Genomic DNA, 14,737 nt, shown 5'->3' on the forward strand with positions numbered 1-14,737 from the left:
TTTCCTCCCTCAGGTATTTTCCATAAATACTTTTATCTGCACCTGTAAACCATGGGGTTTCCACAAGCCTGCAGGAACCATAATCACACCAGCAACTGAGTTTGCTATTATTAGAAGAACAGAACTTTGCAATCTGACTTTTATGTATGCTGGTAGGCATACATCACTTGGCTTTGTTGTTATCAGACTTCAGGTGCAGCCAGGGGCATCTTCAACTGTGTGCATTTTAAATAGATGTCACCAGTGGTGCTCTCCAGCAAAATTACCGCAGCTTGTTCTTTCATTCTGTACCCTTCCTCATTTTTGTCACTTTCCGCCCCTGCCACCAACAGTCTGTCAGTGTTCCATGCACGTTGAACATACTGAGTCCTCTGATTCTTTCCTCCTATGTTTTTTCTTCATTTTGGGAAATTTTTTTGTGGTTTTTTTTTTGTGTGTGTGTGTGTGTGAGGCACCCATCCTCCCACAGTATCCAACCTACATGAAATTATTTGTTTTATCCATGAGTTTCCATGGTTTCTCTTTGCTACCGCATTGGCCCAAACATAAGCCTTTTTTTCCAAATTCCGACCATGAAAAGTAAAGTGCATTTTAAATTCATGACCTTACAAAAATTGGCTTTTACAATATCGCTGCTGAAACACACATACGGTAAAACGGAATGGGTGTGAATGCCTGTGGAATTTTAAGGGAGCGGCTTATATTCAGGTATTGTATTTTTTTCTTTTTTCCCCTTGAATTTTAAAGGTGCAGCTTTTATTCAGGTGCAGCTTATATTTGGGCCAATACGGTACATCCTTGGGGACATTTTGAAAAAAGGCTTCTCAATATGAACCAGGAAGTGACCTTTCTAGACAATGTGATGATTCTATCCTTTAGGGGTTGTATCTGACTAAGTGAAACTCAGAGCACACCCCCATGGAAATCAATTGACCTAAGCTGGTCTACTCTGAGTTAGAACTAATCAGATTCTTAGTAGGGATTGACAGGATCAGACTCTGTTCCATCTGCCCCCTCCACCCTCACACATCCCACCCCCGTTGTTATGGGGTTTTCTTCTCCGTCTCTCAGTGCTTCAAGCCACTGAGTTCTCATGGGGCTGTTGGGGGAGTTTTCTTCTTTTTTCTTTTTAAAGAGTTTTTGAGCAACTGCAAACCTTGGGGTTACCGCAGGTCTGCTATTGTGTCACCCTTTTGCATGGACAGTACAATTTTGGCTACAGAATGGACCACATTTGAAGACTTAAATCACTATTAGAAGGAATGTTTGCCATGTTACCACCTCTGAAAGTTGAGACAGCACTGGTAATTTTGGATTTTTTGACTCTGTTAAGCAGCGATTTCGTTCAAAATATTGCACCTATGGAATCAAGTAGTCTTTGGGGATATCTGTCCACGCAGAGGAAGTCACATCGCGTTGTCAGTGTCTTCCCTGTGCAAGGAGGAACTGGCTTAACATACCACTCAGGCCAGGTCTAAGGAGAGTACTACCAGAACACAAAAGGCTGAACCAGTTGAACTGATGAAAAATTGAAGTTTAAATATTCAGCATACCTATTTGCACACAAACATCAGTTTGATATTTCAGAGTTAAAATGGTTTTTCACTTTTTTGAAGCCTTTCGTCAAATCATTTCCCAAGATTTCTTTTCTGCTGAAGAAACTATGCCTAAATGATGATTGGTTCTATGTGGTAATATAATTATTCATAACATAATATAATTGTGATAATGGGCCACTTTTAGCTAATGTGCAAATAACTCTGGATGTGCATTCTGCTGAACTCAGTGGGGATTTCTTCTGAGTAGTTACGTTCAGGATTGTACTGTTAAGGCTAGTACTGTGGTACATTTCACTGGACGAAGAGTGTAGATGCCTTTAGCACTGAATGCTAAGCAGACTTGAACTTACTTATGTTTAAGAACAGCATCATTTGCACTTCCCTAGAGTTTGAGGGGAGTATGGTTTGAATGACAAATCCAAAGACCTTTGCTGGTTGCCAGTAAACTGCAGAAGATCTTTGTTCAACTTCTGTCATTCCTCTCTGGAGATCAGGATTATCTTACTATAAGAGCCAGTAAATAATTAAACCATTTCCCCTAGAAACCTCGAACCCTTTACACAACTGCATTAATAATGTTAAAATAAACCAACAAACATTCACTTAAAGTTTATTTTTTAGGACTTGTAAGCTACTGCTTCCTGGCTCTTCAGTAAAAAGCACACAATGGAAACTATGTTAATTAATACATTTAGCTTAATCTTTCAGCTTTGAATTTGTGAAATAGCTTTTCGTAGATTTCTGTTAGTGAAACAGAAACCTCTTCAGTTCTGTTGCACTGATCAGGTGGGGTGAATTACATTATGCCGCCAGATTGTGTACTAGTAGAACAGATTTATTGATCACACTCATTTTCAGTTGCACTTGGTTAGCCACCACTGGAATGCTATAGCACCACACCAGAACAGATTGCTTTGCTGCATTCCATCCCCTCTCCCAAGACTAGAGCTTCGCCCCCTTGGGAATTATGTCTCCTACAGTGTGGCGTTCTGTTTTTCAGTTCCACTTTTCACTGGTTCTAAAAGGGAGGTTCATGCAACACACCGAGACAGAGGGGTGAGGATGGTTACAAGACCTCATGCATCAGTTCTTCCTCACTGATGTGCACCTTGGTTATTCCTCCATCCTGTAGCTTGCGTAGGATGAGTGGTATAGGAAAGGGCTTTCCGCAAGTACTGTCTGATATACACAGTTAGAGCTCAGCATTGGAAAGGACCCTGGTTGAGCCAAAGTACCCTACATAGAGAAGTTCTATCCATGAACAACAGTATCTGGGAAGCATCCTTTTCTAACACCATCCAAATATGCAGACATCAGGGAAGTGTTTCTGCTGTGTGCACTGACAGCATGGGCAAAGGGGTCGATTTGGTACACGTGATTCCACTTCACTTGATAAGCAAAGCCGTTACACAACTGTTACAACTGGCTGGGGAGAGTCCACACAATATTTTTGCTGTTTATTGAGGCTATAGGTTGTATCCAGCATTGGTCTTACTCATAGTAGATTAATTGAAATGAATGAACCTGATTAATAGCTATGTTACTTCCAATGGGTCTAGTCTCGGTAAATGTAGTAGGATGCAACTATGTATGTTGTGTGTGTGAGAGAGAGAGTGTGTGTGTGTATATAAAATTGTATATTATTTTTGTTTCAAAACACTTCAGGGCTTTTTTAAAGGAAAAATGCTTATGCTAATTAATTGGAAAATAAATTTAAATAAATATACTTTTTTGTCCCCAAGCAAAATGTTTCTACTAACTTCCTTTTTCAAAATGTCCAAATAGAAATTGCAATAAAAACCTAAGAGAAAACAATATTACTAGCCAAGAGTAAGTCTCCTTCATCGACTGCTTATTACCTTTCTGAAAGCTGTACTAGTTTAGCCATGCTTTCCATACATTATTTTCCAGCTGACAAATATTATGCAAAATGAAAAATCAATTGTAACCATTTGTTTCCTAAACCAGATGGTCAATGCAATTCAAAATTCTGTGTGTCTTTTTTTTTTTTTGTGTGTGTGTGTGTGTGTGTGTGTGTGTGTGTAGCAATAACTCAATTTTTTTTGTCTGTATTAGGGCATGATAATCCAAATAAATGGGAATATTCCAAGTTTGAATGGAATGGAGATGTCTTGCAATTATGGAAATAATATATCCACTGTAGCTAAAGTTGCTGCCCACTCTTGGAGCCAGTTTGTTTATTGCAATTTTCTTCCTAGAGAAAAATATCCAGCCTTCCCATACAATCAAGGTATGTAACAAAGAATAGAGACAACATGCTTTAAAAAAAATAAATAAAGAGCAGTAGTGACTTTGACTTGGAAACTCCACTATTTCCGTAGTCATTCAAATGTATTTGATATGGAAAACTGAGTTACTGCATGAAATGTGTTTGTGTGTGTTCATTTATGTGTGAGCATTATCAAGGAATTATTGAAGTCCTCAAACCTTGGTAGGTTTTGGCCACAATCCTGTGAACTCTGTAACAACAACAGCAGCAACATGTTGCCAGGGGAAAACACAATATCTGCTACTTTGCTATATCATGCAGGTTCAGATAATTCCTTTTTGAAGATCCAGTATGACTTTGGATACATGGTGGTTGTCACAGAGTCCTCAGGTTGAATATCACTATAGATGCATGGTAGAGAAGGATGTGCATATTTGTTCCAAAATCATGCAAATAGTATAAGTGCATATAAGAACCAGTTCATGGTGATAAGCCCACCACAAGCATTGTGTTAAGTCTTAGGCGTGTTCATTTATGTCTTGAATATATTGGAATTTGCAGCTCACCATCTCCTGTCAAATATAAATCAACCCAGGAAGTACTGAGCTGTGATTTCGGCACATGCTAGAGCATCTGCAACACCAGCCTTGATGGGAGAAAAAAGTCTCAATTAATGGTGACTTCATTTGTCATCGCCATATCCAAATGGTGGTATGGATTCCCTCTGGCCTTAGCAACCACCTCTTTCCTCCATCTGGTATTGATTGCTGGACCTTGACAATTCATGAATGCCACACTTGTGCATTATGCTGCAATTTTCCATATGCCAGACACCTGTAAAGTTCTGCGGGGAACTGCCAGCCTTTCCCCCTCAGCGCAGCAGCGCCTGTGTCTTCAACAGCTGTGTGATTAGCAGAAATTCTGCAGGAGAAGCATTTCCAGACATGCAAAGCCATTGGGAAAAGCTTTACCTGCTGATTAACTGCTTGCCATGTGGCTTTCTGCTCATTAGCCAGCAGTTGCCAAGCATAGTTTGTCAGTCTAAATGTGGCCTAGTTCTAATCACTTGTAATACTTTGCAACTCTGTGCTTAACAGAAATAGTATTTTGTATCTTGTGGGTGTTTTTGGTACTCTGATTTTGAATAAGTAATTGTGTAGAATTTTGTATTCTAACTTTTTGAGTTCAGCACATTAACTTTGCCACAATGAACCAAGTCAGATGATTACCTTATTTCTGTAAAATAAATCTCTGTGACCTTCAGATTGGAGGATTCCCTGGGCATCCTGTTAGGGTAGACATGTGTGGAAGATAAAATGCTTCAGAACTTATGAAATGTTTTCTTACTAATGCATTATTTTCTCACAGGTGTATTAATGTTTGGTACCAAATTTTCCTTCATCCAGAAAAAGTTGCCCATGGGGCCCCTCCAGACTGGTGTTTTATTGCAAGTCTATTCTGTAAGATGGTCTTGACACAATAATAGTAGTGGTGGATTTATCCTGCATTATTAGTTGTTCTGCAGTGCTTCCCCAATTATGGTCTGGAGGAACTATAGTGCAACAAGCACAGGACAAAAAACCCACCCAAGAATATTTGGGGTATGAGAGGTTATGGGATTTTATCAGCAGGTGACTGAAAATGCATTGACTAGAAAGGAAGCAGTATGACTTTCTCAGAACCTTTGCAGGCATAAATAGTATTGAAAGTGAGATCACATATGACCTACCTGATAGCATCATGAGCACAAATCATCATGAATGTGCAATAAAAGGGGGTTACATGCCAAAAGGAGAACCCTGCAGCTTTCTTTGTTCTATATGTTACATGCCACCCCAGTTTCCTCCAGGAAACACAAATTCCACTGCTAACATCAGTGCTACACACCATCCCCTTGTTGTGTGACGACCTAATCTGGAGAAATGGAGTTGAAAGCTGTAATTTTAAGTGAAGAGAAACTTTTGAGTTTGGGGGGAGGGCAAACTGAGGACTTGCGTCCCCTGGGAAAAGAAACAGTTTTGAGACAACCCGCCAAGGCATTTATCTTGTCTTGAAAGCTTAGAAAAATATAAAAGCAACTCTCTTGTGATCTGGTATTTTGGCTTGTTTTCCCCCCAGATCATGTGATTGTTCAAACTGCTGTACAGGTCAACGGCAAAAATATTGTGTGGGCCAATTTCACCATCTATGATTGCAAGAGAACTGGAAACATTTATCCAAAGACAGCGTAAGTGATCTCATGGTCTGTAAATTACAGTGGAGGGGAGATGGCAGCTTGCTGACAAACAGTAGGTTGCTTGGCTATGACTTGCATCAGAATCTGACATTGGGAAACCCTTTTCGTGTTTTGTTTTGTTTTCGGTAGGGGAGAGATTGTGTATTAGGTAGTCCTAAAAAAAAAAGTACATTCATCACCCAGGAGCAATTATTGTAGAGGGTTAACTAAGCAGGAACCACTTAGTTGTCAACCAGATATTTTAGACCCGGGGCAGGATTTGGCAGGGAAGTCTGTGCAGCTTGCCAAGATTCACAGAGAAAGGGTCTTAGAGCATTTCAGACCATCTGGACAATTTTGACGGCTTTTGGCATTTTTTCCTTTCAAGTTTCTTAAACGTGCTTAATATTTTATTTCATTTTATCTGAAAGCTTTAGTGTTAACCCTCAGAAGTCTGCTTGATTTTCAGGAGATAAATTCTACATATTAATAGACTGATCAATCTATTGTAAAACAAAATACAATTTCCCAGGATTCAGTAAACATAGTGAGCATGAAGGCTATGCAGCTCATGGAGCTGTGGAAATAACTAGGTGTTAGCTTGTCAGGCCTGGTTTTTCTTCCACTATCCCTAGGAAGTTCTCTTCCATGTGCTTGCAGATCATGCTCTTTAACCAATCAACCTTTGGAGACAACTTTTAGGGATAGTTACAGCAGTATATGAAATGGCATTACTTCAGTACAATTTCAAGAGCCGATCAACTGTTCTGTTGAATGGATTATCAGCCCTGGAGTTGGACACAGTTGGTTCCCCAAGTTTAACCATCCCTTTTGTTTTGTTTATAGGAAGGGGGATATATTCTGCAGGAAGCCTCAAAGGAAAGAGTAATTAAGGGATGTGAAGAGGCAGTTGTGGATGTGCAAAGTTAAAAGGATATGGGTTTTGAAGGCAGTATAGAGTTAATGACTTAGAGGAACAGATTCACTCTCCTTCTAGAATAATCTGATTGCTTGGGTCAGCATTGAAAGCATGTCAGTAACATGCTTTCAGCATACCCATGCTAAGAAATGTTTTGTTGATGCAAGAATGTTATTCATGCTCACATATGGTCTTGTTGGCTCGATTTGAGAAATGCTGATTAAGACCTACATTATGATTGGATGTTAGTGTATACTTTGCAGCCAATCAAACTGATCTTTTCGAAACTAAAGGTTTAGATTCTTACCTACCACTCTGCAAAATATTCCCCAAAGTCACTATCACTAGCTAATATCATGCATGAACTACACAGCACAGGATAAAATTTTACAACTCATGTTGGCAGGTCAGACAGCATTGTCGCAATGTTAACACTGGACTAAAGATTTCTTTATCTAACAGTAAAATAGTCCTGAGAGGGAGCAACGATGGTGGTGTTGAGTCTTTACTAAGAGCAAGTTTGGGTTGCTGCTTTTTAATGGCAAAGTTGCCTCTATGCAATGGTGGAAGTTGTATTTACTGAAGAAAGCTATTTCTGAAAAACAATAAGGGAAGTAGCTCAAAACCAGATGTTATATTAGCTCTCTGGTCCGTGGATTAAGTGGAATGGCAGAAGGGCAGTTTCTGGGCCTTCTCACCAGGAAAAAAAATGGAGTGTTAGACTTTTAAAAACCTTCAGCGGAAGGACTTGCTATGAGGCCATAATGAAGAGTCTGCAGATTTGCAACAGAAATTTAGCTCCGGATAGGAGTCTATAAACCGCCCTGGTGTGGATTAGTAAGTGTACATACTTTTTTATGCATTTCAGATGTATCACCTGCCTCTCGGCTAAATGGAAGTGTTACTGGTGCACTAGAAAATACGCCTGTGTCTCCAATTCAACTGAATGTGAGGACTCAATACAGATGAATGTAAGCACATAACACTGATAGTTCATCATACTTCTTTGTTTTAATGACACTAGGGTTCTTTTTCTCCTTGTTTGGTAGAATTTTGAGGACCTTGTTTTTACAAACCTTACAGAAATGGCAATAGTTGAGTATGGTGTGTATAGAAGTTGTGCATCAACATTGTGTATTGTGGTGGTGGTGTCGTTTTGAAGGACAAGGTTAGGCTTCCTCAAACTCGGCCCTCCAGATGTTTTGAGACTACAATTCCCATCACTTCCTGGTGCAACTGGACTTCTCCGCGACCCTTCCCCTCTGCAGGGAGGTGGGACCAATTCGGATGGTCCGCCCCCGCCACTTAATGGATCCATATGGTTTCCAGAGAGTGGTAGGGGATGCTTTATCCCATGTGGATGGCCTTTCAGCTGATTCCATGGTGGCCCGCTGGAATGCGGAGTTAACTAGGGCTATCGACTGTCTGGCTCCGAAGCGCCCTCTCCGATTGCATGGAGCCCGGACAGCCCCGTGGTTTTCTTTGGAGCTGAGGGTGATGAAACAATCGCTGAGACGGCTAGAGCGTCGGTGGCGGAAAACTCACTCTGAATCTGACCGGACACAGGTTAGAGCTCAACGTCGAGCCTACCAAGTGGCGATAGCGATGGCAAAGAAGACTTTCTTCACCGCCTCTATTGCATCTGCAGAAAATAGTAGCAGGAGACTCTTTGAGGTGGTTCACAATTTAACGGAACCACCTTTACCACCGGGGCCTTGTAAAGACCCCAAGATCTCCTGCAACGATTTTGCAAAGTTTTTTGCAGATAAAATCACTCATATTCGAAAGGAGCTAGACACCACCGTGGGAGCAGGGCTGGGGCGGGAGAGTGCTAGAGCTATCTGGTCAAGTTGCATGGAATCAATTTCAATCCGTTACCCCCTAGGATGTGGACAGGCTGCTTGGACGCGTGAAACCAACCACCTGTCTCCTTGATCCTTGCCCATCCTGGCTAATAAAAGCAAGCCGGGAAGGGCTGGGCGATGGGCTCTGCGGGGTGGTGAATGCTTCCCTCTGCGAGGGAACATTCCCAGATCCGCTGAAAGAGGCGGTCATTAAATCGCTTCTTAAAAAACCATCTTTAGACCCGGCCAGTATGGCCAACTATCGCCCAGTCTCAAATCTTCCATTCTTGGGCAAGGTGATTGAGCGCGTGGTTGCTGAACAACTCCAGGCACACCTGGAGGATGCGGACCATTTGGATCCCTTCCAATCGGGATTCAGGCCCCACCATGGGACTGAAACTGCCTTGGTCGCGCTGGTTGGTGATCTCCAGCGAGCTAGGGACAAAGGTGAGAGTTGTTTCCTGGCTCTGCTGGATCTCTCAGCGGCCTTTGATACAATCAACCATAACATCCTTCTGGACCGTCTAGAGGGGCTGGGAACTGGGGGCACTGTTATACAGTGGTTTCGCTCCTTCCTCCTGGGCCGTGTTCAGAAAGTGGTGGTGGGGGATGAGTGTTCAGACCCCAGGGCCCTCATTTGTGGGGTGCCTCAGGGTTCCGTCCTCTCCCCCATGCTTTTTAACATCTATATGAAGCTGCTGGGAGAGATCATCAGGGGGTTTGGACTGGGTGTCCATCAATATGCAGATGATACCCAGCTCTACCTCTCTTTCAAATCAGAACCAGTGAAGGCGGTGAAGGTCCTGTGTGAGTGCCTGGAGGCGGTTGGAGGATGGATGGCGGCTAATGGATTGAAGTTGAATCCTGACAAGACAGAAGTACTGTTTCTGGGGGACAGGGGGCGGGCTGGTGTGGAGGACTCCCTGGTCCTGAATAGGGTAACTGTGCCCCTGAAGGACCAGGTGCGCAGCTTGGGAGTCATTTTGGACTCACAGCTGTCCATGGAGGCGCAGGTCAATTCTGTATCCAGGGCAGCTGTCTACCAACTCCACCTGGTACGCAGGCTGAGTCCCTACCTGCCCGCGGACTGTCTCGCCAGAGTGGTGCATGCTCTAGTTATCTCCCGCTTGGACTACTGCAATGCACTCTACGTGGGGCTACCTTTGAAGGTGACTCGGAAACTACAACTAATCCAGAATGCGGCAGCTAGACTGGTGACTGGGGGCGGCTGCCGAGACCACATAACACCGGTCTTAAAAGACCTACATTGGCTCCCAGTACGTTTCCGAGCACAATTCAAAGTGCTGGTGTTGACCTTTAAAGCCCTAAACGGCCTCGCTCCAGTATACCTGAAGGAGCGTCTCCACCCCCATCGTTCTGCCCGGACACTTGAGGTCCAGCGCCGAGGGCCTTCTGGCGGTTCCCTCATTGCGAGAAGCAAAGCTACAGGGAACCAGGCAGAGGGCCTTCTCGGTAGTGGCGCCCGCCCTGTGGAACGCCCTCCCATCAGATGTCAAAGCAATAAATAACTACCTAACATTCAGAAGACATCTTAAGGCAGCCCTGTTCAGGAAGTTTTTAATCTGTGATATTTTGCTGTATTTTTGGTTTCTATGGAAGCCACCCAGAGTGGCTGGGGAAACCCAGCCAGATGGGCGGGGTACAAATAATAAATTATTATTATTATTATTATTATTATTATTATTATTATTATTATTATCACCCCTGACCACTGGTCCTGCTAGCTAGGGATCATGGGAGTTGTAGGCCAAAAACATTTGGAGGCCTGAGTTTGAGGAAGCCTGGACAAGGTCTTTTGACACTGATTTCCAGTTATCCCCCAAATGATAATACGTTGCAGAACCTGCTCACTATTTGGTATTCAAACCTCTAGTACTTGACATTTCTACATGTGTGTTCAGTAAAATAAATGGAGAGTGGCTTGGATTCCATAAATCTTCTGCGGCCCATTTATTTAGCTGTTGAGTGTCCCAGGTAGTAGTTCTGTGAGCCTGATCCAGTGGAAGGCCAGATGACTTTCAAAAGTCATTCCTAATCATGATGGGTTTGTGTTCATGCTTTCCCCATCTATCACTGACATTGTTCTTTGACCAAATGTAAGGTTCCTCATCCCTCTGCGTCTCACATTCCATGTGTGTGAAATGAGCACTGCAATTCCTTTTGTTAAAACTTGTGCTGTAGTGTTCATTGATAAAAAAACCACCTCTTTCCTACTTGGATGCATGGAGAGTAGAGCATTTCTGTTTAAGAAGTTTATCCAGGTGCAGGATATTTGGAAGTATGGACAGCTTTTGATGATGATGATGATGAAGATAACAACAACAACAACAACAACAACAACAACAACAACAACAACAACAATACAGATAGTTATATGTGTTTAACAAAAGTACAGTGGTGCCCCGCAAGACGAACGCCTTGGAAGACGAAAAACTCGCTAGACGAAGGAGTTTTTCGTTTTCTTAGCCGCTTCGCAAGACGCATCTCCCTATGGGCTTGCTTCGCAAAACGAAGCTTGCCCCGCAAGCTCCGGGGATAGCGGGGAAGCGCAGCGCGTCTTCCCCGCTGTCCCCGGACCTCTTTTGAAGCAAGGGGCGGCGGGGAGAAGATCGCTTCTCCCCGTTGCCAGCCCCGCAATCTCCGGGGACAGAGGGGAAGCAATCTTCTCCCCGCCGCCCCTTGCTTCAAAAGAGGTCCGGGGACAGCGGGGAAGGCGCGCGCCTTCCCCTCTGTCCCCGGACCTGGTAAAAGCAAGGGGCGGCGGGGAGAAGATTGCTTCTCCCCGTTGCCTGCCCCGCAATCTCCGGGGACAGAGGGGATGCAATCTTCTCCCCGCCGCCCCTTGCTTCAAAAGAGGTCCGGGGACAGCGGGGAAGGCGCGCGCCTTCCCCTCTGTCCCCGCAGATTGCGGGGCAGGCAACGGGGAGAAGCAATCTTCTCCCCGCCGCCCCTTGATTTAAACAGGTCCGGGGACAGAGGGGAAGGCGCGCGCCTTCCCCTCTGTCCCCGGACAGTCTCCATAGGAACGCATTGATTGATTTTCAATGCATTCCTATGGGAAACCGTGCTTCGCAAGACGAAAAACTTGCAAGAAGAAAAAACCTGCGGAACGAATTTATTTCGTCTTGCGAGGCACCACTGTATTCACATTTCCTGACTGTCCAATCAGGCTTTATCCATTGGATCTTTATTACCATTTAAAACTGGAACAGTATCATTATTTCCACATGAGTCGCAATGCCTGGATTTTAGCAATAAAATAAATCTAGTAATACCTTGCAGGGGTTTTTTTTAACCTTTTACTAGTCTATTGTGGGATATTAATAAAAGAAGCTAACATTAGTAAAATCACCAGTTTGAACAGGAAATCACTGTTATCCAAATCCATCTCGTCATTATAGTGAAATTTGGCATAATGTTCCTGAGGTTAATTTAAACAAATTGGCCTTTTAACAGTCAGTTTACTGATCATTTACATTTTAAATTCCATTCTACTTCTTTGTAGCTTTGAAAATTTTCTAACATGTTGAGTCTCTCCTTGATTGTTTTATTCAGAAAGTGCCTTGGCCTTCTTGTCATACTTTCTATTTTCACTTTCCAGTTTTTACTCTCCCTCAATTATATATAAGTGCAAAATATTCAGAAAGAATACATTAGACAAATCAGATCTTATCGGTGTGGTGTAAATTTATTAGATACAGGGATTTTCATGCATGGCTTCGTTAAAAAATTGGCCTTGGTTTTGCTTGTTCAGTTATGTTTTCCTCAGTAAATGTCATTTTTACCACAGCAACATAACATTGAACTGATGGTTGTTAAAATCTACACATTTGCAAAATTATGCCTGTAGGCCTTTTCTGAAGCAGAATGAATAGTAAAAGTAGGCACCTGAGTAGGTTGGTCTATAGGTAGTATCTAAGGCAGGCACAGGCAAACTCCAGATGTTTTGGGACTACAATTCCCATCATCCCTGACCACTGGTCCTGCTAGCTAGGGATCATGGGAGTTGTAGTCCCAAAACATCTGGAGGGCCAAGTTCGCCTATGCCTGATCTAAGGTGACAACCAACTGTTACTAGTTTGATCATAACTCTGAACAATTTAGAAGCTGTCCTTACAATCCACCTCTTCTGAGGTTTCAATTTTGGGCTTCCTCAGAGGCTGCTAGATTGGTCTCAGCACCTCCGTCGCCACTGCTGACCCTAGTACCCACTGGATTCTGGTTCCTTCTGTTAATGTCCAGCTGCCAAGTCTTCTCTGTGGAGCAACATTTGTAGCCAAGCCCTCTGCTTCATGCTGACTACCACAAACTTCCATTACATGAAAAAGAAATTCCAATAGGGTAGAAAGGGCTCTGTGAATTTGTCTGCTTTTCTTTGGAACAGAAGAAAATATATCATGGAGGGAACAACTGCCTATACACTTGCATTGCTATCTGTGTGGTTCCTTGGGAATCTGAATACACAGAGGAAGAAAACTCAGCTTTTCAGTTCCACAAACTGTCTTTTCCATGAAAGCATCCCTCACAAGGCATATGTTAGGCCTGCCTTAGAAATCCACGCCAAGTCCTTTTGGGAAAGTACGGTATTTTCGGTGGCCCTTTGACCACCGCTTCACCTTTTCAAGACCCTAAGATTCTTGCACTGTCAGCAAAATGAGCCTTCTAAACTGTTGAGGATTAAACTAAGCAGATGAATCTAGGGCACGCAGAAGGGATCATCTTCAAAAAGGCTTGGCAAGACTAATCTAGAAACCCCTGCGCTTACTTTTTATATACCTTTTAAATCTCCTTCTGGAATAGGTAGAAAATTTTGCTGCCATGAGATGGACTAAGAGAAGTGGGTGAGAGCCCCAAAGATTTGCATTAATCTGAAATTCACAGAATGGTTTTAGTTAGCAGATGTTACATCCTGAGGGGTGGGTGTGGGTGGGGATGGAGGAAATAAAGCAAGATTTCAAATGAAGTTTCAAGGGCATGAACTGAATTTTAATAGACAAGTGTGCCAGCAAACCCTTACCATCTGAAAGCATAATTGCCTCAGTCCCACAAACATAAAAAAAACCATTCTGCATTCAAATAAAAACACGTATTTGTATTCACAGACACCTGTGTGCCATCTTCCGTGTTATTTTTGGTGCCTCTCTGATATTAAGACATGAGGCCTAGTAATAGATATAAGAAACCATATGACTGCTTCACTGCTAAGACACCAAAATCCCAGGCTGCTTTCACCAAATTCATGTCTCAGCAGCCCCGAAGCAGACACCCTGCCTAACTGTTCTCACATTATAAACTGACACTTATCAACTTCTGTTTTGGTAAAATGCAATGTGGGAACTCCTCTGATTTGTTTGAATAACAGATATGAATGCACAGATACAGTTAGATATTGTGCATTGTTTAAATTATGCAATACTTTTTGCTAAACTATAGGCCCAGAGAGCTATGCTGGAAATACAAAGCATGTACTGTATTTGGCAAACGGAGTTTCTTCCCTGTCTCTGAGATGCTAACTTGTTTGAATGCACCACTGGTTTTCCCCCCTGTTTCAATGTGCCCAGTGCAAAATGGAGAAAAAACATTTCCCCCTTATCCAGCTGAAAGAATTAGTGCCATTTTAGAGAGCTGCTTCATAGCAAAAGATGAAAAGCGCTGTTTCTATGCTTAGTAATAACAGACTAAGGGATTAAACACCAAATATGAAAAGGCCCTTTCTGTCTCAGGTACACTCAGGCGAGCTGTCCCTGCTGTGCAACTGAATGTACCAGGTTCATCCATCTAGAATGTGTTTGCTGGGGTGATTAAACATCAGGATGCGTGGGCTGCAGTATTCATTTGGTTTCCTTGGATTGGAAACTAAAGACAGGAGCATTGAAAATAAGGTACTAGTTGATAACCAGGATTTAGTAGTTTAACCCTTAATAAGCATTTGCAGTGATCGCTGCGTGC

The 14,737-nt window shown here is 42.8% G+C and overlaps 1 protein-coding gene across 1 annotated transcript in view; it reads left to right on the forward strand.

Annotated features, from left to right (window-relative positions):
• Positions 1 to 14,737, forward strand: part of PLXND1 (plexin D1) — a 170,947-nt gene that overhangs the window by 66,959 nt on the left and 89,251 nt on the right. Inside the window, exons 6-8 of the mRNA XM_081852248.1 lie at positions 3,636 to 3,810; positions 5,908 to 6,016; positions 7,792 to 7,894. Of these exons, the coding sequence (XP_081708374.1) occupies positions 3,636 to 3,810; positions 5,908 to 6,016; positions 7,792 to 7,894 (387 nt within the window). The remainder of the gene's footprint in view (positions 1 to 3,635; positions 3,811 to 5,907; positions 6,017 to 7,791; positions 7,895 to 14,737) is intronic.

Source organism: Podarcis erhardii (genome assembly GCF_964252035.2).
Source record: "Podarcis erhardii genome assembly, chromosome: 2".
In the NCBI taxonomy this organism is placed as follows: domain Eukaryota; kingdom Metazoa; phylum Chordata; class Lepidosauria; order Squamata; family Lacertidae; genus Podarcis; species Podarcis erhardii.